This window comes from Misgurnus anguillicaudatus, chromosome 4 (assembly GCF_027580225.2).
Source record: "Misgurnus anguillicaudatus chromosome 4, ASM2758022v2, whole genome shotgun sequence".
Taxonomy (NCBI): domain Eukaryota; kingdom Metazoa; phylum Chordata; class Actinopteri; order Cypriniformes; family Cobitidae; genus Misgurnus; species Misgurnus anguillicaudatus.
Window position 1 is genome coordinate 36,436,923 of NC_073340.2, and position 27,560 is coordinate 36,464,482.

Here is a 27,560-nt window from a genome sequence, read left to right on the forward strand (position 1 = left end):
GCTTATAAGAGAAAAGTTAGAACATAGTGTAATGCATCAAATATAATATTCATCGTATTTCATTACGTAATACATCTATATTAACATAGTAATATTCAATTTAACAAGTTCAATTTTAAAAACAACAGAGTGTGTGGGCTTGGTTTTCTTTACAAGATTCGTTTTATTTTCATACCTGTCCCGACTCTCGGACGATCTTCTCGTTGTCAGCTGTAGGCAGTATCGTTTTGAAAACCATTGTTCATATACGGAAGACGTCACACAACGTGACTTATATCAGCCATTCAAACCCTGACACTCCCTCACTCCTAAAATGAAAGAACTGAGAGGACCAAAACCAAAGTTGTTAAAAAAAAAACGAAGACGCGCGTCTGCATTAACGCGTATTTTTTAACACAACATGATTTCGAGCTTGTTGGATGTCTTGTCTTTTAACTTTTAATCTTTTAATTTAATCTTTTTCCATCACACATTTACAAATATCAACAATATATCATTATAATACACTAAAGCTAAAATTATGAACTAAAATTGAGTTAAAGATTAAAACGAAATCAAAACTATGCGTCATTAGAAAGAAAACGAAACTCCAAATGAAGATCTCTAAACATCTGTCTGTCAAACGCATCTGTTTTCTGCATGTTTATGCATATATTTACACTTATTCTTTACACATACTGTAAAAAAGTTGGCTCAACTTAAAAAATAATTCAATTGGTAATATCTAAAAAATGTATGTTTATTTAACTAAAAATGTTCACCTACAGTAAAGTGTAATTAAAATGAAATTCTAATTTTTAGGTGTTACCAATTGAAGTTATTTTTAAGGTTAACCAAACTTTTCACTTTTTATAGTGTATGTCTATGTTTATTATACCTTACATATTATAAATATAGTAGGCTACTGTACTCTTAAGACATTTCCCCCACAAAGTCATTGGCATGTGAGTACCCCTAAGTTCAGGCCCTGTTTATAGAGCACTACAGATACGAAAACTTTACGAAAAATTTTAGTTTGTAAAAAGGTGAAAGAGTTGCATGTTTGTATTAATAATGCATTAAAATTGGTGGAGAAAATCAATCATGAAAAAACAAATGGCAGGACAATAGGCCCGTCTCTCAGTGTGTCATGTTCAGAATTTAATCATTGTCCTTTCTTTCTTTTGCCCTGCCAGCTTCTGGCTATATTTATGTTGAGAAAAAAGTCTAATAAAATAAAGTAAGACTATATGTTTTATTTACCTTTCTCTCTTTACCATTAAAAAAACTGTGAGAAAGCAATGCTCATGTGTCTGAGCTCAGTCTGAAGACTTAAAACTTCAGGAGTGTGTGAGTTGTGTTACAGGTCTTTGCACCCGACTAAAAATATTTGTTGATCGTATAACACATTCAGTTAAAATTATCATCTCGTTTTTGAAGGTGATGGCATTTAGCGGCTTATGCATCTGAGCTGCACAATTGTTGTATTAAATGTCAGTGTAGGTCGGCCCAGGATCTTCTTGTCTTCTGGTTTTCATTTATCATAACCAATCTAATGGTCTTAACTGTATTTCCCCTACACACAGACACAACTCTATGTTCAAACAGTAGGAATGTTGTTTCTAGTAGACAACACAACAGAAGAGAGATTCATGGAAACCCATTATGCTTATCTTGTTGAACAGACCATACAGGTTTAGTTTGTTTTAGGTCATGCTTGAATTTCAATGTAACATGTGCTTAAAAATGTGTCATGTACAAAAAAGTTATGGGTTCATTTGATGGTTGGGTCAAAAAAAGAGAAACTCGGTCAGTATGGTGGTAAATGAATATGCAGGGTGGTTTAAGCGCGGAATGCTGGGTTGATTTAATCCATGTTGGATCAAATATAAACATTTTATAAGTTAATTAAAACCAAAGTTACCCCAACGGTTATGTTTGTCCTTTTTTGCCCCAAAACATCACTGTACACATTATTAGGTATATCACTGCAGTGTGAGATCTGCCAATCTTTATGGGCCTGCAACAGAATATAAAGTAACTTCCTCATACCATAATGCCTATTGTTTGCTCTAGACAAAATGTCAAACACTCTCTCATTTGTAAGTGTCTTTGGATAAAAGATGCACCATTTACATAAATGTACACACATTACACAGCAAGATCTCTGTCAAATAAAATAACGACATCTAAATCTGACATTATTTAATGAATATACCTGCGTTTATTTATTTATTAAAAGTAAAGCTATTTCAGGCAGCATCTAGTTACTGTGTATTCATGTCAAGAACCAGTATACATTCAAGTAAATCTACACAAATTGAGAGAATGGCAATTTATCATACAGATCATCAAACCCACAAATCATTGGACTGCATGTGGGAAGAAACCACCTGGAGAAACCCACACTGCCAGCCACAGAGCAACAGTGATGACCCTCTGCCATCATTTTAAAGTCATTTTACACCTAATTTGACTAAAAAGTGTAGGTGAACATTTTTTACCCTTTTAAAATAGTAAAATTGCACTACAAAAATAATTCATCCATGGCATTTCATATTTCAGCTATCTTCATAATTTCAATACTTTTCTCCAGGAAAATAATTTTTAGCCAGAGGCCCAAGTTGACATGGAATATGAAAGTAAAAATGATGTAATTATCAATGTATGGTAACCCATTGGCCTATATTTGGAAAATGACTTCTGCATTTAACCCGTCCCAGTAAGAAGTAAACACAGACACACACCCCTAGAGCATTCACTGCAGCACCCGGGGAGCCAAAAAGGTGCCTTGCTGATGGGCACCACAGTCCCTTCCTGCCGGTCGTTATAATCAATATTTTGTGTTACAAGCCCGACTCTCTAACCACTATGCCATGACTAGAAACTCGATAATTTACCATCAATTAATATATTTAAAAATAAACTAATTATTAAACATAAAAAGCTGTTACTACACAATGATATACTTAAAACTGCATTAGAAGTTATTGTGTAGCTTACATTTCACCGGCAGAGCTACTGAATATTTCCTGGTAAATAAAACATTCAAGAAAACCAAAACCAGAGGCTAGGATACAGTACAACAGACAGCAAAACATAAACTGGGAATAAAAAGAGAATTACATATTTGGCCACTAGAGAGCAATGTAACATGGGCTATTTTCATTGAACATTTCTAACATAGGGCAACACAAGATACTGGTTTTCACTTAAAGGGACAGTTCAATTAAAAATTCTGTCTTCATTTTCTCATCCTCATGTTGTTGTAAACCTGCATGAATTTCTATTTTCTGATGAACACAAAATAAGATATTTTGATAAATGATGGTAAGCACACAGTTGATTGACTTCCATAGTAGGAAAAACAAATAAGATGGAATTAATTGGGTACCGTCAACTGTGTGCATACCATAATTTATCAAAATATCTTCTTCATCATTTATCACTTTACTTCCATAATATTTGATTTTCCTACTATGGAAGTCAATGTGGTTACACTCAGCTGTGTGCTTGCCATCATTTATCAAAATATTGTCTTATGTGTTCCTCACACAAATTAAAATTACATTCATACGGATTTACAACAACATGAGGATGCAAAAAATAATGATATAATTTTCATTTTGGGGTGAACTATACCTTTAAGTGGAAACATCGAGGACATGCAATGCAATGGTTTAATAAACAAAAACACTTCCTTTTTAATTTTTTTTACTCACTATTTAGCCTCCCTTATAAATATAAGAATGTTTTTCTTTAGTTATTTATTTGGTGGTTTGATTAACATTTGTAAAACCATAGTTGTACTACAAATACTATGGTGAGATCATACATGAAATGATGGTTACTATGTATCACTGCAAATAAAACCAAAAAACTGACTACTACAGTTCACCTATTGTTAATTTTAGTAAGGGTTAACAACCTAACATTGAAGACAACTGAGTTAGTTAATTCTATTGCTAACCAATACTATTCAAAGTGTGAATTAATTGTAGGGTTTCATGCAGAAACAAAAAGCCACATATATTTGTTTTTTTTTTCCAGAATGTTTTGTACTTTCATAATCATTTACTTACAGTAGAGCACGTGCTCCTTGTGTGTGTGTATATATAGGCTATTTACCCCACAGTTTACCTGCATCTTAATTTACAATATTGCGGACTATAGATGGTGATGTGTGTTATTTTAAGGAAACACCCCATTGTATTCAATGAGGCCACACTGATCTCAAAACAGGCTTTAAACCCTCAGCTTTTCAAGCGTAATCATTCTGCAAATATGTGCTTAACACACCCGGATAACATCCGGCTCACGAATTCACCAATCCTCAGGCGAAGGCTCGCTCATGAATATTCATTACGTAACGGGACGCTAGCCTAGTCAGCCAACCTGTTTGGTTGAATGAATAACTGGCGGCAGTCAGCTGGCCAATCACGAAACCGGCTATGATGAAGGCGTGTCTCATGAATATAAATTAGGTTACGTACAGGACGCTACAGCAAAGTTTTGAACAACGTCGCATTTACGTAATTAATATTCATGAGCTAACCATTTGCCGTAGTCGGATCGGTCACCTGCCTGCGTCTCTCAGGTGCGCGCCGCGCGGTCACGGAAAACCGAAGTTAGTAAGATGGGTAATTCTGACACCAAACTTAACTTCAGAAAAGCGGTGATACAGCTTACAACCAAAACACAGGTGAGCTTTATTCTGTGTAAAGATTAAGAATATTTATGTTGTTTAGTATAAATGATAAAACAACGCTGTGAACTGTAACAGATGGAAGACTGTCGTTCATTTTCTAATTAATAACATTCACCTGATAACTTTACAAACTCGTTTGAAGTGCTTAACTTTACGTTTAAAGTTAATCTTTAACTTGTCAAAGCATTTAACTGTATGCAAGGTAACAGAAAGAGATAAAGTTTGTGTTACCCATATGGACATAATATATAGAAAGGGTGTAAATAACATAACCGTGGTTATTTGTCGGATTAATTACAATTTGTACGACCAAATATAACTGTTAAATTATAGTTACTGTAGTGAGTCAATGGTAAATTTGTGGTGGTTTATGATTTATGAATACCCCTCCCAGAAAATCAATGTTAAACTTTGTCAACAATGCCTGAAAGATCTAACGAAAAAACACATGTGTTTAACTATACTTGTGGATATTTTTAAAAATGTCCTTACAAATGTAAAATAAATATAAAAACAGAAATATTAAAATGGTTTCAAAAGGGCAGAAAGTTTTTGGTAAATTTCCATGGGAACTTAATCTGGGGAAATTTGGAAATATTCCAAATTGGAAATTTAACAGGACTTTATGGGAATTTACAGCAATGTATGGAAATTATTTGGAAATTTTGGGAAATTTATATAAACTATATCATATACAAACATAAAAATATGTTTGATCATAAGAAGACATGCATGGAAGGTAATAAATATTTTATATTACCTGACACTTATGCTCATCAAGCCTGGATTTATTTGATCAAAAATCCTTTAAAAATCACAATGATTCTTGATCAAATAAATGCAGGCTTTATGAGCATAAGAAACTTTTTTCAAAAACATGAAAAATAGTAATGTGTCCAAACTTTTGGGTGGTACAGTAATTCTGTATGATAACAAAACTGGCTAGCAGAAGGTGGAAGAATATGATGAAAAATCCCCCCTCGAGTGATATATGGAGGATATTCCCTGTTATAGGCAACTCTGCAATTTTTTGATTCACAGTTTATTCCCATAAATTTCCAATGGAAAGTTTCCAGCTTTTAAATTAGATTAGTAGGTCGCTTAATGAAACAAACTTGTGAGAATCACATGAAACCTGTTAAAAACACTTTTACCCTGAAATCCAAAAGATTGTGAGTTTGACTCTCATGTGATTTTGCAGCCCGTAGAGGCCTGTGATGATGTGTTCTGGGATCAGTTCTGGACTGACAGTGATTTGACAGCTCAGGATATTTTTGCATTGATTCCTGCTGCTGAGATCCGTGCTGTGCGAGAGGAGTCTCCCTCCAATTTGGCAACCCTCTGCTATAAGGTTCAGTATCACAAATCACGTCTCAAATCATTTATTGTAACTAAACTAGCAATGTGGGACATAGATGGTAGTTTTATTTATCATCTCTAGCAGGTTAACCTCTACTAAGCTGAAAGAATTACTGCTGCTTCAGTGTGAAAATCACTGTATTTTGCAGAAACACTTACTTGCCCACATGATGTTTTATACGGATAAAAATATAGTTTTCATTTTATAGCTGTTAAAAAAATTTGTTTCTTAAGGAGCAAATATGCGTAAAGGTTTTTGTTTGTTGATGAGCAAAGTTAAAAAGTTCACAGTATTTGCTTGTCATGTGATCACAACATGCTGGCCACCATCACTTGTAGGATAAAACAGATTTTTCCAAAAATGTAAAGTACATTTATGTATGAATGTACATTTAATGTTAGCTTGTACTTGATACTCAGTGTATTTTTAATAAGTTTTAAACTGAAAAGTGCTGTGTTTTGCAGGCGGTTGAGAGACTCGTGTTGAACGCAGAATCCGGCTGTGCTTGCGAGAAAGACAGACAGATTGTGCTGAGATGCACTCGTCTGCTGACCCGGATTCTGCCGTACATCTTTGAAGATCCGGACTGGCATGGATTCTTTTGGTCTACTGTTCCCAGAGCAGGAAAATCTGGGGTGAGAAGTACATTTGAATGTTTAGTTTAAAGGACAGATAATGAAGAAGATGTGATATGTTTTTAGATGGCATCATTATTTAACAGTTGTGTGGTGAAGGTAGCGTATTCATAAACTCTCTAAACTAGCATCAGTAAAGTTGTTTGTATTTGAGATACCCAGTGTGAACGTTTGTTTCAAACATGAAGTGTGTAAGAGAGAGAGTGAACTTTTTCCTGCATTTTTGGAGTCTCCTGTTACCAGCTATGAACACAGACCTGATTGTGTTTGTATTGAAGAAAGAAGGTGTATTAAATATCCTGTAATTATACAGAGAGACACAACACAGATGAGGAGAGCAGATCTCTCATGAATCAATTAGATTTTCTACATCGCTTTTTGACATCATAAGGAAACCACACTCAGCCTGATGATTGTTGGATGTGATGTGTCAATTTCTTATGTTGTGTAATTGGGGGGACTTTTATTGCGGTTATATTTAAAAATAAACATTGTTTTTAATTATGCTTTAGTTGCGTTTTAAATACAAATATTAAAAATATTATTGCTTAAATAATTTTACATTTTTACCACAAAATAAATAATAATTTAAAAAATTGATCTTTTAAGAAGCTAACTGAATATTTTACAGAACATATTGCCATATATTTTACAAATATTAATATAATATAATATGGTTTATGTTTGAAATGATTTATTAAAATTTAAATATGCAAATAAGTTTAGCATTTTATGACAAAACAAGTACTGATCTAAAGTCACAACGAAATTGAAATGAAAAACTGTCATTTGTTTAGTAATATTATGGTATTTTGTTACAAATGACTTATCTGTGAGCTTAATTATTTATTATTAATAGATAATGTGCCCTCATAATCTTAAATCAAAAACGCAAACTTCCTCCCCTCCTCAAAAAAACGATGGACCCAAAACGGACCCAACTTCAAACGATCCAATCAGTTCTTGATAAACAAATTCAGGAATTCAATCCTACTCCTTTTTTTTCCATTTCAAAGCCCTTTAAAGGGAAACTTCACTTTTTTGGAAAATATGCTCATTTTCCAGCTCCTCTAGTGTTAAATATTTGATTTTTACTGTTTTGGAATACATTCAGCTGATCTTCGGGTCTGCCGGTACCACTTTTAGCATAGCTTAGCATAGCTCATTTGATATTTTTCCTATTTAAAACTTGACTCTTCTGTAGTTATATCGTGTACTAAGACTGACAGAAAATTTAAAATTGTGATTTTCTAGGCCGATATGGCTAGAACTATACTTTCATTCTGGCGTAATAATCAAGGACTTTGCAGCAGTGTCGCTTTAACTCAGATATACGTCACCACGGGGAAAATAAGACAATCGTCACTTCCATTTCATGGCGACTTTAAATGTAAATAAAGTCTAATGTGAATATGGAAATAATAACCAACTTTAAATTAAGCATGATAATTAAATGAGCAACTACTGATTAAAGTACTAAAATTTCAGAGAAATGTAAACAACTATGCTAATATGTTATACACGATATTCTCCATGGTAATATTGTACAAATTATCTTTGTAAACGGTATTATTGGCTGTCATTGCAAGTCTAGTTACGGTATATTTTGTTTGTATGTGAACACAGAATGAAAGTGATGATGAATCCACACGACCGCTGGCGGAGTCTCTCCTCACGGCTATAGCTGATTTGCTGTTTTGCCCAGGTTTCACTGTGGAGAATAACCACAGGACCAGTGTGGTAACCCCTTTATATCTCTATATCTCAGACACGGTCAGTTTATGACTTGCTGTGTTACACCGGTTATAAATATGATACGATCACTGTGTGTTTGTGTAGAATAATGCTGGTGATATTCAGTCCATAGACAGCTGTGAATTCATCTGGGAAGCTGGAGTTGGATTTGCTCAGGCCCCGCCCCTTAACCACACCCATGACTCCAATAGGACAGAACTCCACCCACTCCTCTCCAGCTCTTTATATCATTAGCTGTGTCCCAATTCAAGGGCTGCGACCTTCTAAGGACGTATTTTAAGACCGATTGCGTCACAGCAGCGCGACTTGAGGCTGGTAAGGACGTCCCAATTCAAAGGATGCTTAGAATGAAGCCTCAAAATGCGTCCTCATTTCTCCGCGATGTTAAGGATAGAACGAATGGATCCTTAACAGCCGAGGATATCCCAAGATTCATTGTGCGCCTGCCACCGCTGCATAATGGCTGGATATTCTAAAATAAACAATTAAAACCTTTATTAAAAAAGTGTATTTTTCAGAAAACATTTTTTCTTGTCACTGTTTTAGTATTATAAGTTATGTTTTGTGTTAATATTATTATTTTTATGATGCATATATTTCTAATGTTGATTAATTTAATATACTGTTGAATAGTTTAATCTACATCAACGTGTCATATTTTCTAAACTAAATTAATATTTTTCTGATTTCATATTTATTTTAATAAGTCAGAAACGTTTCTGCTATGTCCTGCTGACAGGTGCGTGCAGCAGGTGACGCCAATTATGGGTCGTCCGAAGGTTAGACCGTCTCATTTCAGTTCTCTTCACGAACTTCTGAGGCTGCCACCTTGAAAGACCGAGTGCTCATCTTTAAGGTCCCATGCTTATGAGGTCGCAGCCCTTGAATTGGGACACAGCTATTATATCGCTCACACTACTTCCTAATTGAGATACTTTTCTTCTTAAATAGTATATGAGATTAGAATATTAGAAGTAGAAAACAAATGTGCCCCAATTATAAATGTTTCTCTGTTTCTCTTTCAGGACAGAGTTATTGAAGCTTTTATTAACATGTTTCTCAGAAGACATGTACCAGTCTCCATCTGACAAACACACAATTAATCCTTGGGTGTCGTTCTTTTGCTCTAGAGAAAACAGGTTAACACACACACACACACATACAAATTCAAGTCTGCATGTTGAGTTTTTCCAGTGTTGGTAAATTTCCTGTTGAAACAAAAGTTTGGGAAGTTTTTTTAAATCCTTATATATGTTTGATTTCTATCTCTTTAAGACATGCCCTGCCACTCTTCACCTCTCTTCTTAATGTGGTGTGCGCTTATGATCCTATCGGGTATGGTATTCCGTACAATCACCTGATGTTCTCTGACCAGCGGGGGGCGCTAGTGGAGCTGGCGCTGCAGATCCTAATCGTCTCATTGGAGCAAGAGCTCATTGACGCCACAAACACAAACCTCACGAATCTGAGCACAAATCAAGACACTAACTTATCTGATTCCAACATGAAGACACCTGCTGAGGGATCCCAGGTAAAGACATCGTACATATCCATGCCGTCCTATTAGATTTGCAAGATGATGTACTGTATTATCCCGGAAATAAGACTTTTTTTCATGGAAATGGCTTTTTATAAATGATGTCTTATATTCAAGCTTTACTGTGCATTGACACCAGAGAGGCGGCAAAAACGTGCTATTTGCGCATAATTGGACGCTTAAACATTTTGAAATTACCCGCTTTATTCACGGGGGAAATTCTAGTCATTCGAGACATTCAAACGTAAATTTGCATAATGGGAGGGGCTTATATAGCTCAAATTGAGTAAACTTACCAGATTGTTCGACCTCCTCACTCACTTTTTCCAAATAAGAACATTTTAATTCCTGTAAAAGTACAAAGGTGTCTCGTGTAGCGATGATGATTGTCCTCCACTGTTGTTTTGTTTTTCTGCCTCCGCTCGCTTCCTGTAATCACTTCACTGCTAGAGAGCAAGCTCCTGATTGGTTAACATGGCGTAAAATCCGATTTTTCAACTTGCAATGCAATCACAAGGCAATGCTTAATTCACACGGAATGTGCCATCCGTGCTTACTGTGCCATTTGTAGGATGCCTATTCCCATCTTTGCATTGACTTAACACATAAATCACTCGCGCATCTTATAATCAGAGTCATCTTATATTTGGGACAAAAGGTTAAGTATAGTCGTCGAAGTTTTAGGTCAGTGCAGATTGCAGAGAATAATGCTCTCTGTGAAATGCATTTCCATTTTTAAATATATTATTATATATTATGTTATTAGATATTATTATAAACTTAAAGCATTGTTGTATTGCACAGTGTATTGCATCTTTAGGCAAGTTATCATATATCGCATATCACAGGCTATAAAATGCTGTCTAGGTGGGTAGTTTGGGTTTCAGGTGAGTGTCTGATATGATATGTTATGTGTGTTTGTTTCAGGCCACACAAGTTGAAAATTTGTTTGTAAACTACCTGTCCCGAATTCATCGAGAGGAGGTGAGATCCTGTTATACAAACACAAACACTCCATCTTACACTTCATTAAACAAATACTCTCCCTCGACCACCACTATACAATATGGTGTGATTTGTGATGTAAAACTGTATTCATTAAGAATACTAAAAGCATCTTCACTAGTTAATGTATTATGTTTATAAACGAGGATCTTAACTATGTTATGTTTTTCTCTGTAGGACTTTAATTTTATCTTGCGAGGAATCAGTGTACTATTGAATAACCCAGTGCTACAGACGTATCTGCCCAATTCCTGTAAGAAGATTCAGTTTCATCAGGAGCTGCTGGTGCTCTTCTGGAAACTCTGTGACCTTAACAAGGTACCAATAAGACCTCATAATCTTACACAAATACACGCTTAAGGATAAGTGCTGTATTATATTATTATTTTCATATCTGGTTTGCAGATTTTTACAACCCTGCAATCAAAATGTGAGAGAAACTCACTATTTGTGGTTTTGATGCTTAAAGTTATTGTACATCAGAAGTGTTCAGTATTTGTGTGAATGTGTGTCTGCAGTTTATATTTGTAAATTTCAGACTTTGATTTTTGTCATCTCTGTGTTGCAGAAGTTCTTGTTTTATGTGTTGAAAAGCAGTGATGTGCTGGAGATTCTGGTGCCAATTTTGTTTTATCTGAACGATGCCCGAGCCAATCAGTGTGAGTCTTTGGACAATATGTCATAGCTTAGGGTGACCATAAATGCCATTTTTCATGGATTTCAGCAGTGCATCTTCCAGAAGTCGTATTTGTCAACAGCATCAAGGTTTATTATTTCAGGCTCTATTTCAGAAAAGCAATCGTTACATTTCATGGTAAGAATGAAATTACAGTGATTGTATTTTTTTACTGAAATGTCCTTGATGATGTATACGGTCGACGAATATGACTTCCGGAAGACGCACGCGAAATCCTGGCCAGGACGGCGCATGGAAAAATGGCATGTATGGTCACCCTATCATAGCTACAAAGTTACTCATATAAATGCCACATTAATTTTCACCTTTATGTCCATTTTTAGAGTTTTATGACCCTCAATTTCCACCGACTGCGGAGCGGCTGCGGATCCGCTGCGGAACGGCGGCGGAGTCAATCGGTTTCCATTCAATTCAATGTGTGTATTTCCACTGACTGCGTTCCGAATCCGTCACAGCTCCGGCCATCCACAGCCCTCCGGCACAAATACGCAGAGCTTCTATTTTTGACGGATGCCGGACAGCTCCGCAGGGCGGAGCCATGACTTTATCGCGTGATCATACCTGAATTAGCGAGATCTCGTGTTGTGATCTGGGCTGGTTTGTAATAACGTCATAATTCAACGTCATAATGGGCGGAGACAGAACTACATATCGCGCGATCTTCATGTGAATTTGCGAGAACTCACGGGTCCTCGTCACTTCAGCACGCAGCCGCTCTGCAACAAATACGGATCCGGTGGGTATTGGCGGACGGCAGAGTGCGGAGCCGTAACGCAGCGGAGCCGATCTGCAGCCGCTCCGCAGTCGGTGGAAATCCGGGGTGAGATGATGATGATGATGATGGTTATGAAAAAAATCAGAGTTTTCTGATTTAAATGTATTGGCCATTTTAATGGGTGAAGCTAATGTTGCATCTTGTCTTTGAGCAATATCAGTGTTATGGATGTGACATTTGCAGTCAAAACTCGTAATATAATTTCTTTATCAACATTTTTAGGAATTCTGTGAATTAAAGCAATAATACCCAACAAATGGAGAAGGGACAACTCTTCAAAGAACATTTAATATTCATTTTTTATGCGCATTTATGAAGAAGAAATAATGTTATCAGTCCAGTAGGGACATGACAAGTTAGAAATTTGCACTTAACTATGAAAAAAACTTTAACCGAGACTTTGCATGGATATTTAAACCACCAAATATTGACATCTAAGATATTAGTATGGTTAAAAACGGAATACTTCTCATGATTGACGTTTTCATGGACCTTTAACTTTTGCTTTTATTAGGTACTGAATGTTGTTCATATGTATTTGTATACCTGTGTGTTTTCAGCACGAGTGGGACTGGTGCACATCGGCGTGTTCATCCTGCTGCTGTTGAGCGGCGAGAGGAATTTCGGGGTGCGTCTCAATAAGCCCTACACCGTACGCGTGCCGATGGACATTAGCGTGTTTGCTGGGAATCATGCTGACCTGCTGATAGTGGTGAGATATAGCCACACATAATGTAAATACAGTACATCTAGTAAGAATTAAAAGAAATAATTCATGCACTCGTCAGGTTTTTCATAAGATAATCACCAGCGGACACCAGCGACTTCAGCCGCTCTACGACTGTCTGCTTACCATCATAGTCAACGGTGAGTCTGTTTGTTTCTACTGCAGAAGACACGTTAACATTAAATGTTGTAGTACTTAAGGCCACTTTTAATCTTGACTTTTAATAAGTGTTTGGAGTGTCATATTTTAACACTTCCAGCTTCAATTCCAATCAATATCTTGGTTCTTATATGATGTATTTTGTTATGTTGTGCCATGTTAAAAATGAATTGGTATTACATCAAAAATGGCAACAAAATTAATACAAATGCCCAAAATAATCTAGATATGATTGCAAAATGTACTTTTTATATTTTCACATCTTATATAATTAGGCAATATCACAATAGCAAGAGAGCTGTTTTTGATTATTTGGTTGGCATTAAAAATGTTTAGAAACAAATCCATATCATCTCCTTAGCATTTTGTTTACTCAAAGAAACCTAGGAAAATTCCTACATCAAATTGACTTCTGATGACGACTTGTTATTATTACTATTATGACTTTTTAGGGTTAGACCTTTAGGAAACTTTCAGGTAAATTTGATGTGTGCTGGTCTGGTCTTGGTCTTTTGACCCCTTAAAGTCTTTGTCTCGGTGATCTTGACTACAACACTTCATTAATCATGAGTTTTCGGTCTCTGCTGTATTTCAGTGTCTCCTTATCTGAAGAGTTTGTCTATGGTCGGCGCTAACAAACTCCTTCACCTGCTAGAAGTTTTCTCCAACGGTTGGTTCCTGTTCTCCTCGCCGTTCAACCACCACCTGGTTTTCTTTCTGCTCGAAGTTTTTAACAACATCATCCAGTATCAGTTTGATGGTAAGCGTGTTACTGAAGCTCCACTGAATGCAGTCATGTCATCAGATTTGTATAGATTGCTCTTTCTATCAATCAGGGAACTTTAACTTAGTCTACAGCATCATTCGAAAGCGCAGTCTCTTCCACCAGCTGGCCAACCTCTCTGCAGACATCATCTCCATCCAGAAAGCTTTGCAGAAGAGAAGCAGAAGCAACAATCATGCTGAGTCGAATAATCCCTTAAACATGACGACCGGTGATGGAGCGTTTAAAACCACACCTGTACAAACAGGCACTCTCAATGCAAGCTTGAAGGCAATGCCAGGTAAACTTTATCACACAGTATTTCACAATTTGGCTTAACCACGTCACAATGCTTTTTTAAAATTGTGCCAGATTCACAACCGTCACACATTTGACATGTTTTCAGTCATTCATTGACAGTATGATGATCAATGCAAATAAAACTATTAAATGTATAATAATTCAATACCAATATATTTTGCTTTTTTCCAATAATGGTGATATGGTTTCTAAACACATTTTCGATATACATTACAGCGTACCATGTCCATTCATGTCACGTCTAAAAGCGCGTGTTAAATGCGGGTCAAGGTGCTTCTTCTGATGCCTGATCGGATTTAAGTCGTTTCTCTGTACCTTGCGTCAAATCATATCATTGTCACCATGTGATCAATAAATTTGGGTGGGATTTGGAGTGTGTATTACTCACTGATGTTCAGGTGCACATTATTAATATTAAAGGTGACCTTTAAAGTCTTGTGTTTATTTGACAGTGAGTTTACATTTAATTTTGTATTAAAGGGATAGTTCGTCCAAAAACGATATTAAACCCATGATTTACTCACCCCCAAGCTGTCCGAGTTGCATATGTCCATCGTTTTTCAGACAAACACATTTTCGGATATTTTAGAAAATATTTTAGATCTTTCTGTTGATTAAATGTAATGTTACGGGGTCCAGCAATAGTCCACGACCTTCAAGTCCAAAAAAAGTGCGTCCATCCTTCACAAATTAAATCCAAACGGCTCCAGGATGATAAACAAAGGTCTTCTGAGGGTAATCCGTGCGGTGTTGTTGTAGAAATATCCATATTTAAAATGTTATTAACTTTATTAACTAGCTTCCGGTAGCGCCGCCATTTTAGAGTCATATGCATTCAGGATGAGCGCTTACGCAGCATAGACAGAGGTTTCTCTGTTGCTGCTCTGTCCCCCGCCCTCCGATTTGTCATACGTCACTAAGAAAAGTGCGTACACTACGTACACACTCTCTCCTGAGTCTAAGATGGCGGCGCTACCGGAAGCTAGTTAATAAAGTTAATAACATTTTAAATATGGATATTTCTACAACAACACCGCACGGATTACCCCCAGAAGACCTTTGTTTATCATCCTGGAGCCGTTTGGATTTAATTTGTGAAGGATGGACGCACTTTTTTTGGACTTGAAGGTCGTGGACTATTGCTGGACCCCGTAACATTACATTTAATCAAAAGAAAGATCTAAAATATTTTCTAAAATATCCGAAAATGTGTTTGTCTGAAAAACGATGGACATATGCAACTCGGACAGCTTGGGGGTGAGTAAATCATGGGTTTAATATCGTTTTTGGCCGAACTATCCCTTTAAGGCTAAATACTACCGAGCCCCTAAGGTGACATTGGAGTAAAAAAATCTAAAGTTTAGTTTAATGTGCTCACGTGAAACTTTCATGTGCAGATTTTTTTTAAAAAGTTTAGTTTCACGTGAGCACGTAAAACTATTGCGTACGCACTTAAAACTTCGGTGTGCCACCTGAAACTTTCGCTACCACATGCCCAAACGATAGTTTTGCGTGCGCATTTGAAACTTTCGCATGTGCACGAAAAAATATCGTGTGCGCACATAAAACTATCGTGTGCGCACATAAAACTATCGTGTGCGCACACAAAACTATCGTGTGCGCACGCGAAAGTTTTAAGTGCGTACGTGATAATTTCACGTGCACACACGATAGTTTGACGTGCGCATGCAAAACTAAACTTAAATTTTTTCTCCATGTCACCTTAGGGGCTCCATAAAATACTAATTAAAATGAACATCAATTTATTTATACTATTTTTTTATTATTATATTGTCTTATAGGTGGAGTCTTCATAGACTTGGCAAATTTGTTCAAAAGTTTGTAGGTACAGAAATTCATTGTGGGCATTCTTAGCAGTTTATCCCAAGACGTTTTTATCAGATTTATATCGTATCGACTAAAATTTGGAAGTATATTGGCATTAGAAATTTTGTCCATTTCGTCCAGCATTACTGAATATTCATTGGTAAGTTAATATCTGAGTTGGTTTGTTGTTGATTGCAGGCATTGATAAACTAACAGAAAAGTCACAAGTTTCTGAGGATGGAAGTACCGTATTACTGCAGAATAGCCAATCAGAGCACAGCTTTCAAACAGGAGATCCCGTGTCAACCTCATGGAGAGATGACAAGGTATAGCATTGACCCATTACCCCTAACCTTTAACCCCTGTCATCTGTTTAGCTTTATTTCTTGCAGAGAGAAATTGTTAATTTGAGGAATTATGTTTTAATAATGTGTTGATTTATATTTTTTATTTTTTGTGAAGTCTTTAAATGGGAATTGTGATGGAAAAGACAACAGCGTGTCCTGTACCTCAGACTGGACTCCATCTCCGGACTGGGTCAGTCACAACACCAACAAAACGTATACATATGTACATATGACAAACTACATTTATGTGAATTACAATTACGATAAATTGGTGCAAAAAGCAAAAAAGTCTCTAGTCACTCTTGACTGTCCTTTCTGAATAAAGGTAAAAATATATTCAGTAAACCTCCTTTAATCTGTAAAAACTTAAATCTAACGTATGTGTGCCGTCGTTCATCCATTTCTTCTTTTTTGCACTTAAAGGACTTTGCTAAAAAAGGGATGTGGCGTTTAATTGATTCTGCCAACAAAGCAATATTTCTGAATGTCCGAAAGCCAGGGTTAATCAGTTTGAAACTAATGCGTTTGATGAACGTATAATACGTGCCAGGAGATAATACGGTCAATAATATCATCTCATTTTTGATTTAGGTGGCGTTTAGCGCCTTTCTATCTGAGCTATTTATTTGTAGTGCTGTTATGTAGTATATAAAATACACTTGTCAGTGTTTTTCTTAAGAAACATTTTAACTACAGCATGGCAATCGCATCCAGTGTGGTCAACAGTCTTGCCTGTTCTCTTTCAGGTCCTCTCCTGGAAGAGTAAACTTCCTCTTCAGACTATAATGAGACTGCTGCAGGTATTGGTGCCACAGGTGGAGAAAATCTGCATAGACAAGTGAGACTTTGATACACAAACACACACCACGCGTGCACCTGCTGTTAAATCTTGCCGTGTTTATGATGCGCGTTTGTTCTTTCAGGGGTTTAACTGATGAGTCTGAGATCCTGAAGTTTCTACAGCACGGGACGCTGGTGGGCTTGTTGCCGGTTCCTCATCCCATCCTCATCCGCAGGTATCAGGCCAACGAGGGCACGGCTCTGTGGTTTCGTACATACATGTGGGGCGTCATTTACTTACGGTGAGAGACACAAAATCAGTTTCTTTAAGATACTCAATGAATTCCCTCAAGAATGTATGCTAAAAGGTTTTTTATTGGTGTCATCTATATAGAATCATCTTTATTATTTATAACACAAAGATGTTTTTCCCAGCTGATAAAAGGTTAAAAATAGGAAAAAATAGGATTTGCTGTTATATGCAGGATTACAGCCATTGCATTTAGTGTTATTTCTTATATTCACATATGTGACCCTGGACCTCAAAACCAGTTGTAATCCATACAGATATATTTGTAGCAATAGCCAACAATACATTACATGGGTCAAAATTATTGATTTTTCTTTTATGCCAAAAACCATTAGGATATTAAGTAAAGATCATATTTCATGAAGACATTTTGTACATTTCATATAGTAAATATATAAATATATGTGTATTTATCATTAGTAATGTGTGTTGCTAAGGACTTCATTTGGACAACTTTAAAGGTGACTTTCTCAATATTTACAGTTTTCTTGCACACCCAGATTCCAATTTTTTCAAAGAGTTGTATTTATTCAAATTTCAGATGATGTATATGTCTCGATTTCAAAAATGTGACCCTTACGGCTGGTTTTGTGGTTCAGGGTCACGTATGTCTCTTTATCAGTACACTACTGGATGTATTATTTTGTTTTTACGCTCTGTCTCCCTCTACAGGACAATAAGAAAGAGACTCAAATTAATTTGAATGCAAGCATATCACTTATACCAGGGGTAGGCAAGTTCGGTCCTAGAGAGCCGCAGTCCTGCATATTTTAGCCTAAGCACTGATAATCTAACCTGATGTCTAAATCCTAAAGACATTGATTAGCTTTTTCAGGTGTGTTTGATTAGGGTTGGAACTAAACAATGCAGGACTGCGGCTCTGTAGGACCGAATTGCCTACACCCGACTTATACCAAGACACTAGATTTCAAGAATAAGTTACAAAAGTTTAGCTTTGCAGAAACACATCAAAGACTTTTATATTATCATAACTAGATACATAAAAGTTCCTGTTGTCTTATCGTTTCAGTACCGTGGATCCTCCAGTTTGGTACGACACCGATGTCAAACTCTTTGAGATCCAGAGAGTTTAAAGACATGAAGACCACTCAAAACAACTCCCATTGTAAATAAAATGAACTAAGATAAATGTAATCACAACATCAGGAAATCTTTTGTAAACCGTGCTTGTACAGCATATTATTTTTGTTTTATAATCTTTATGACTGCTGTCCTGGAATTTATTATATATGAAGAGTCTGTTTCCAAAACGAGATAAATGCGTTTTTTTTTAGTTTTTTATTTCATTTAATATCAATCAAACTGCAGTTGCTTTGTTTTGATTTAAACCTTCATAACAAAAATACAGCTAAGTAGCACAATAAAAACATGATTACATAATAATAAACATGTTTTGACAAAAAAAATAAAAACTGAGTTATCTTGTTTTAGAACCAAACTCTTCAAATGTAACTGCAAAAAAAAATTTTTAATTAGTATTTTGTTCTGTTTTACAGTAAAACATCTAAACATCCTTAAAGAACCTAGAAGGTGTAAGATGATGATTTAAGAAGAAAAAGTTTTGTTTTGTTTTATGAATTTACGGTTAAACATTTCTGTATAAATTACAGTATTACTGACAGTTTTACAGTAACTTACTGTAGATTTAAATTTTATGTTGTTTACTGCCAGCGGTTTGTTTAGGGTTGAATGAACATTAGGCATTAACAGGTCTTTATATTTGCAGGGTATAGCTGTAAAGTAACAGCCTCATGCAAAGCATTTTGGGAACCAAGATCTAAAGGAAAAAACTGAAAAAGGTTGATGAGGATTTCTGGTTCCCAGAATGCTTTGCATGAGGCTGTTATTTTGTTGTTTTATTCTGTAAGGATTTGTTCGTGTTTGTTGTCCATTTGGCTTTGAACGGGCTGTTGCCCAGTGATAGCATGTGAAGTTAAATCTACAGTAAGTTACTGACACATAGCTGCATAACTAGATTTTTATAGTGGAAGACCCTTTGTTGGAAAACAGTGTTTGCTTCATTTAAGACCAAGTAGTTTGCTAGCAAAAAAACTAAAAAATACAGATTTAGATTTTTTTGTTGAAAAATAATAAAACTTATATTCATTTAATTTAACAACATGTGATATCAGAACCCAACTTTGAGGTCTGTAGTGTGGTTTGCTTAAAAATGCATAATATCTTAATTACAAAGAAAATCACAAATACAATCATGGATAAATAATAAAACAACATTTAAAAATAAACACAAGTTTCAAGAACAAATTCTTGTTTCAATATTGTTTGTTACGCTTTGAGAATAAATCAGATATGAAATGGCAGTAGGTCAGCGAACAATTGTGTTTGTCAAAGGAAACTACTGTAGATAATGTATCAGATACCGGTATGTATCAGAATCTATGTTTCGAGTCTGTGGTCAGGCAGATATTAGGATCTCCATCAGGACACCAACAGAGTGCATACGGTAAAACACGGTAAGTGGTTGACACAGGTTAACCAGAATAAACCAGGCTGAAAATCCGTAGAACTTCTTCCCGACTCCGTTCTCAAACTGAGGATGAGCTCCAAACGCTGAGATGACCCAGAGCTGCACAGACGGATTAAACAACACTGATTATACTAAATCAATGTCTTTATATCCCCTGATGAATGTAGTTTCATGTTTGATGTCTCAAAGACCATATCTAATGTGTCAGGTAAATTTACAGGTATGATGAAGAAATGCAGTAGTCTGTGCTTTTACCAAAATCAGTTTATCAAATCAAAAAAGTGCAGATCTGTGGTGGTTATCCATTCATTTTTAAAACCGGTCAAAATGTCACTTGTTGAATAACATTTAAGGCAGTATTAAACTTATCATGAAAATTATATAATGAATTTTTACCCATACTTATATTTCGTATGTCAATGTTTGGTTAACTTTTTAAAGGGGACATATCATGAAAATCAGACTTTTCATGTTTAAGTGCTAATTGAATCCGCAATGCTTTTGTTAATCTAGAAAATGTGAAAGAGATAACTTAGTTTTGGTTATCCATTCTCTGCAAGCATGTAAAAAAATAGGTCATTGAAATTTGTCTCCCCTTGTGATGTCAGAAGAGGATCTTATTAATATCGCCCCTTAATCTGCACTATCCAACCACGACACTGACATTTAGTGCAGAGATCAACTCGTTTGAATTTTAAAAAACAACATTTTTGCCCGCACCTACAAAGTGGCAATTTTAACATGTTATAATAAATGATCTCTATGATATTTTGAGCTAAAACTTCACATATGTATTCTGGGGACACCAAAGATTTATTTTACATCTTAAAAAGTCTCGTGAAATGTACCCTTTAAAGCATTTTGTATTATTTTCCCTAGTTAAGTAATTGAAAATTTCAGAATAATCATATACATAATGCTGTTTCTTTCTCATAAATCTGCATACACAACTTGAAATAAATCGTAAATGTTTTTTGAAGAGCCGTTCGTTTCTCCATTTGTTTGGTATCATTGCTTCTGGTTTGTGTTTTTTAAATTACACTGTAAAAAAATCCGAAGAAATTACAATGTTATTGCAGCTGGGTTGCCGGTAATTTACCGTAGATTTAAATTTGTTATTTACTGGCAAGAGTTTGTTCAAAGTTAAATAAATGTTAAATATTAACAAGTTTTTATCTTTACAGAATAAAACTATACAATAACAGCCTCGTGCAAAGCATTCTGGGAACCAGAAATCATCATCAACCTTTTTCCGTTTTTTTGCTTCAGATTTTGTTTCCCAGAATGTTTTGCTTGATGCTGTTTTTTTAGTTTTACTCTGTAAAGACAAACAAATTTAAATCTACAGTAAGTTACCGGCAACCCAGCTGCTATTTCTACGGATTTTTTACAGTGGAATTCTTACAAAGTATGTTGTCTCACAAAAAGTGTGTCCTTTATATGTCAAATCCATAACACATGCATGTTTCCCTAATTTTAAATAGAAAACATGGGTATAGACTGATATTTTTTTTTAAGTCTGTCATCAGGGGTTTAGGAAAATACAAACAGATGGTTCAATATATTGGTAATAAACCCTACTGAAAAAACAGCTAAAAGCTGGTGTTAAAAGCTGGTTTAGCTGTGTTTTGGACAATTTTTAAGCTGGACTTAGCAGGTCTGGCTGGAAGACCAGCTGACCCACCAGCTTTGCCAGGCTGGCATTACAAGTTTTGACTGCAAATGTCAAAACTTGTATTTGCATACAACTTGGTTTGAATTTTACACTTTGAGTCCAACAAATCCAACATCTTCAATCACTTTGAAGTGATGATAACAGCATACAGAAATCTTTCAGTTCTTACCATGATGTTGGACATGATAAGAAAGGCTGCGATCTCTTTAATAATCCTCCTGTTCCTGTAATGATGATCACGGGTCTCCTCACAGTCAGTAGTTTTGTCAGGTGTGTTGTTGCCTTCCTCAAACAGGACGTTACCTGCTGTTGTGTCCACGACTTTCTCACCATGCTCTCCTTTCTCCTTATGAACATGAATGATGACTCTCAGTATCTCAGATGTACAGTAAACACTTATGTTAAATGTTTTCAATGGTACAAAGATCTGCTACAAGATTTACAGCTCTGGAAAAAATGAAGAGACCACTTCAGTTTAATCTTTAAGGAACATTTAGGCAATCCAGTTTAGTGTCCGCTAACTTGAGGACTAAAATAAGAGCAATGTGAAAGACTAAAAACATGGGACACATGAAATCCCTGGTTTCAAATTAATAAAAATGTTTGACTCCTCTTAAATTAAAGTAAAAAACATGAGTAACACTTTATGGTAAGGGAATTATCATGAATTATCAGAAACTATCTAATTTTTTATTCAACATTATTGTGTTATTTAAAATTGAATATTAACTTGTTTTCTTTGCAGTCCTTAAGATCTGAAAAGATTGCAAGTTTTGCATTATTTTGACCAGTTTGTCCAGTTTTCATTTTTGGCAAATACAGTATGATATTTAGGAGAAATATTGTCACAGAATGCAATAAAAATTATTGTTTAATTTAAACATGTACCTGTCAGTAATTATTCAGAAAAACTGAAAATAATTGTGGAGTTGTCTCCTAAAGATTTTTATCCAGAGCTGTACAGTATTTTGCTGACCCGTAAATAAACAAACCTTATTTGTAACATTTGTTTCTCTCTGGCCTGTCTCTGTTTTTTTACAGCTGGAGTCTTTATGCGGTTGGTTGGCGTGTGATTGCAGTCTTTGGATGATAAACACATTCTGCATCGGGAGCTCCAGCAGGCTGAGAATGGAGAACGTCATGTCCATGTTTCCCATGATGCCGTTGGGCCCCAGGGACAACCCGGCTACTACAGATAAGTACGAGAGAGAGAGCTGCCCCAATGCTGCACCCAACAGCAGCACCACATCTAGACTGCGAGTGGGATTTTTAACCTGTTGTGTCACATCCTCACTGCTGTGCCCGTCACCCATCTTCTGGGTTGTGTGGATTACTGTGCCCGCAAAAGTGCTCAGCACCATGACGGGAATCAAACCCAGGTGGAAACCATAAAACAGCAGGAAGGCGGTGTTACGTTGGGCCTGCTGGTCAACAAACACCTGGTACAGCACAAACACGGTGACACCCGTCAGCAGCACCAGTAAACCCAGTACAGGACCCAGCAGAACCCCACCATCATGTAATCTGTGCAGCGTGATCTTCTGGGTCTGATGTCCGCCCGTCACACGACGGCCAACGTTCTTCCACATCACGTACAGCATACAGCCAGCCATAAGACAGAACTCCAGGTTAAACGGATACAAAACTGCACAACTTTTCTGCAGCACCACACACGCACGCTGAGCACACCGGCAGAGACTGCTATTGCCCAAATCTGAAATTGTGTATATGAGTTAATCTTACTATGCATTGAGCCCCTAAGGTGACATTGGAGTAAAAAAATCTAAAGCTTAGTTTCATGTGCTCACACGAAACCTTCATGTGCAAGATTTTTTTTTTAAATCAGTTTCGCGTGCTAACATGAAATTATCCCGCGCGCACACAAAACGAAACTTTATTTAATTTTTGCTCCATGTCCCCTTAGGGTCTCTGTACATTACAGATTTGACATGTGAAATTAATTACATAGCCTACTATGACTTCGTAAAGCAACATTTTTAAAAGAGTAGTTTTAGAGCATTTTTCATCTTTATTAATGTTAGTTGCAACTTTGGTGTTAAAAAGATTTTTTCCAAAACATTTAAGACAGCAAATCATTTTTTACAGTATAAATGCTAAAGTTAACATAAAAAAGAATAATAAATGCTGTCAATTGTTAGTTTATGTTAGCCAATGCATTTACTAATGTTAACAATACAACTTAAAAATGTTATGCTATATCTTTAAAGGCGGATTTATAGATTTTCAAAATGCACTGTAAAAAAAATTCCTTGTTGCATATAGGCCTACATTTTTAACTTCAATCAACTTGAATTTACAATTCATTTCAACTTTCTTGACTAGTGAGGAGCCGCATTAAATGATAAAAATAAAGTTACAAAAAAAAGTTAAAAGTTGGATCAACATGAAAATTTACTTCAATTATTTACACTTAAAAGTGTTTTCAACTTAAAATGTCACTTTAGTTTCACTTTAGATGAAAATTTTAGGGTGAAAAAATATATTACTGTAAAAAAAAGTTTCTGCAACACGAAGTTAAAAACAACTTGGTTTTGTAAATCAAATCAGCCTCCTATTTTAAGTTTTGGCTTAAAAATGTTGACATAACTTATAAATTCAAGTTGAAATTGTTTAACTTAATTGCTTAAGTTCAAGTAACATAAAAATATGTGTTGATTTGACAAAAATGTTTTTTACAGTGTACTTTCACTTTATACAGTGTAGCTTTATTTTTTTAATTTAAATTCCTCAGAGGAATGGTCAAGTGAAACTTTTGCGTGCTCAACTGAAACTATCATGTGAGTACGTGAAATTTTACATGCGTACGCGGTAGTTTCACGTGGGCACACATAGTTTCATGTGCGCGCACGATAGTTTCACTTGAGCAGGCGAAACCAAACTTTATTTCATTTTTGCTCCATGAAAATGTGAAAATGTCCCCTTTTTCACGTGTGCACATGATAGTTTCACGTGCACACGCGATAGTTTCACGTGCAGAATTTTATTTTTACGTTTAGTGTGCGCACGTGAAACTATACTTAAAAAAAACTGAAAACGTGAGCACATGAAATTGAACTTTACATTTTTTTGCTCCAATGTCACCTTAGGGGCTCGGTGCTACGCTGTAACTTCACTAAATTTAAGTATTATGTAATAATGATAAGTAAATATTAAGAAATATTAAATTACAACAGAATCATATTAATTCATTGAAGTTTCCCAATTGCTGCACAACAACAATGGCCCTTATATTTGTATGAACGCTTCAGTGCATTCATAAATTGCTCTGATGAAGCATGTTAAATTTGAGGACCTGAAAGGGTTAATCTACCTGTGTTGTTTTTGTCACCTAGAGGTATAATCTGGTTCCCCATCTCGATCTCCAGATGAATGGCATCCTGTGTGACCGCTCGAAACCACAGTAACACATCTGTGCTTAAAGTCAGCATCAATCCAAACCTATATTACAATAAAAACATAATTTAAATAAAAAAATATTTACCTAAATATAGGAATATAAATCTTTAAATTTATGTTTTTTTTTTCAAACAATCAAAAGCATAGAGGTTTATTTGTATGTCCAGTACCTGGTGAGCATTGTGTGTTTGTCAATACAGTCTTTAGAATGAGCCCACAGTAAATATGCCTGTAAGAAATGAGATCAGAACGCTGGTACAGTGATATGTAGTGATATGAGCAGGTCAGCTTACAAAACACACAAGTTGATCAAAAACAAACAGTGAAACTACAAAACAGAACCCATTACACAACAACATGTATGTGCGACGATGAGGTCACAGAGTTTAGGTTAATGTTTGTTGTACTCACCTGAATGAACAGAAATGGTGTCTCAATGAAGGGTAATAAAAGTTTACCAATCGAGCGGCATGAGGTCATGAAAATGTTGTAACCCATCATGAAGACACACAGTAACAAACTGGACCCCGCAAAAAATAACAGGACCCCTGGGACACAAACACACACAAACATACTCAACTTTACATATTAACAATTTCAAAAGTTGTGTCAACTATTCACAGGTCAAAACTTAAAATAGTAGGTTGAATTGACCAAGTTGTTTTAACTTTATGCTGCATTTGTTTACAGTGTGGTCAAAAATATTGCCATCATTTTGAGCAGGAAAATAAAATAAAAATGTCATTCAAAAACTTGTAAGTGAGGGATCTCGTTGTATAAAAATGTTTTATAAAGTTTATACGTCCAAATATAAGAAATCTCACAGAGCGGGAAAACACATCCCACAGCTACTGACTGATATTTCCATGACTTTGTTGACATGTTGTTTGTGATTGTGAATTACCATATTGAAGATTTCATACACAAAGAGCTATTATGAAAATCTTCCCAATTAAATATTTCGAGACCTTTTTGTCCATGCAAACTAAAACATTTCCATGACTTGTAAAAATGTTATTAAGATAAGCGGTTATTTGGAGGTTATGATCAGCACACAGTGATGATGGTGTAATGATGATGAAGGATATCTGTACCTGTGACTGTAGCACCCCCTGCATGATGGTCAGTATAGGGGATGATACCCGGCAGTCTACGAGCCCACAGCAGAAACCAAAGCATCCATATCATGCTCAGTACCATCAGTATCAACACAAACACCTCAGGCTCCAAAAAAACTTCTCCGAGCTGGAAAGCATCTCCTGTCACCAGACAGCCACCAAAGAGAACCAGATTGAGTCCCAGCAGTCCAGAGATGAGTCCACGTCCACTGGGAACCAACAGCATTGCACGCGTCAAACCATTAGTGCCATGCACAGATGACACCGCTGGGTTCTGATCACGGTCCAGATCTGTTGTACGATCAACAGGTTTGGACGATAAATTTATCACAGAGTTTTCCACCATAACTGCAACCCTGTAGCTAGATAAACCAGACTCACTGATGTGTGTGAAGTTCCCTGCCTATAAACAAATGACTCCTACCAGTGGGTGTGTCATCTGCGTTAAATGTCAGCTTAATACAGTATATATATGTACACATATATGTACACACTACAAGCATTTCATTAGAGAGACCACAATCCTGAAAACAATCATCTTTATTGTTTTGTGGCAAATACCAATTATGCAGGTAATTGTTGGCCCTTCCAAGTTGGCACTAGAAGCCACGATATATGAAATTAGTCTCCATTTCATTTAGAAAATATTTCCAAAGGGCATCAAACCTGAGGAAACCATATAGCTCCCACAACGGAAATAAACAAATCCTGTGGTCTGTTGTTGAATATAACTCATTTCACTGGATTTCAGTGTTGATGATTTGATGTGATCTGGGAATTGTTTTGTTCTTTTAAGCTCATCTTGTTGTTGTAGGTCTGTAAGCTCAAACCTGCTCTTGGCAGCACAGGCTTACGTTATTTCACATAAACAGAATAAGATCATGGTTTTATAAGCAGAAGTAAAGTCCCTCGCCGCCAAGTCTCCATTTTTATAAAAGCAACCTATGCAAGGTGCACAATTATACAAATTTTGACACGTGATGCAGGGTAGGCTGGATCTTTTGGTCTTTACTTGTGCAATTTGTTATATCTGTTGAATAGCAATTTATTGTTTCTGAGTAAAAGACAACACAAGTGAAATAAGTATTTGGGTGATTCTCACGAAAACTTGGTTTTAAAAATGTCAAGCATGAAAATGTAAAAATTGCTTAAATTT

General features: G+C 35.9%; 2 protein-coding genes across 5 annotated transcripts; one reads left to right on the top strand and one right to left on the bottom strand.

Moving 5' to 3' along the window:
* The first annotated feature begins 4,503 nt into the window (after window positions 1-4,503).
* On the top strand, window positions 4,504-19,971 carry LOC129421220 (protein HID1). 4 transcript variants are annotated; one of them, XM_073867214.1, is made up of 20 exons: window positions 4,504-4,681; window positions 5,889-6,038; window positions 6,512-6,682; window positions 8,309-8,455; window positions 8,543-8,626; window positions 9,461-9,576; window positions 9,713-9,968; window positions 10,902-10,958; window positions 11,157-11,297; window positions 11,548-11,638; window positions 13,012-13,163; window positions 13,240-13,318; window positions 13,933-14,097; window positions 14,174-14,401; window positions 16,447-16,574; window positions 16,711-16,785; window positions 17,342-17,433; window positions 17,519-17,677; window positions 18,716-18,811; window positions 19,203-19,971. In XM_073867214.1, the coding sequence occupies exons 1-19, from the start codon at window positions 4,616-4,618 to the stop codon at window positions 18,777-18,779; spliced, it is 2,421 nt and encodes an 806-aa protein (XP_073723315.1). In that variant the 5' UTR covers window positions 4,504-4,615; the 3' UTR covers window positions 18,780-18,811; window positions 19,203-19,971. The 4 variants fall into 4 exon arrangements, with proteins under 4 accessions (XP_073723315.1, XP_073723314.1, XP_073723316.1 ...); XM_073867213.1 differs by lacking the exon at window positions 19,203-19,971 and having other exon boundaries at window positions 4,505-4,681; window positions 18,716-18,979; XM_073867215.1 differs by lacking the exon at window positions 19,203-19,971 and having other exon boundaries at window positions 4,505-4,681; window positions 8,309-8,422; window positions 8,522-8,626; window positions 18,716-18,979.
* LOC141363740 (proton channel OTOP3-like) lies at window positions 19,953-26,757 on the bottom strand. The gene is made up of 7 exons (XM_073867217.1): window positions 26,381-26,757; window positions 25,698-25,834; window positions 25,457-25,515; window positions 25,201-25,328; window positions 22,862-23,583; window positions 22,039-22,215; window positions 19,953-20,293 (listed from the first exon to the last, which is right to left on the bottom strand). The coding sequence occupies exons 1-7, from the start codon at window positions 26,748-26,750 to the stop codon at window positions 20,123-20,125; spliced, it is 1,764 nt and encodes a 587-aa protein (XP_073723318.1). The 5' UTR covers window positions 26,751-26,757; the 3' UTR covers window positions 19,953-20,122.
* Between the last annotated feature and the right edge of the window lie 803 nt (window positions 26,758-27,560).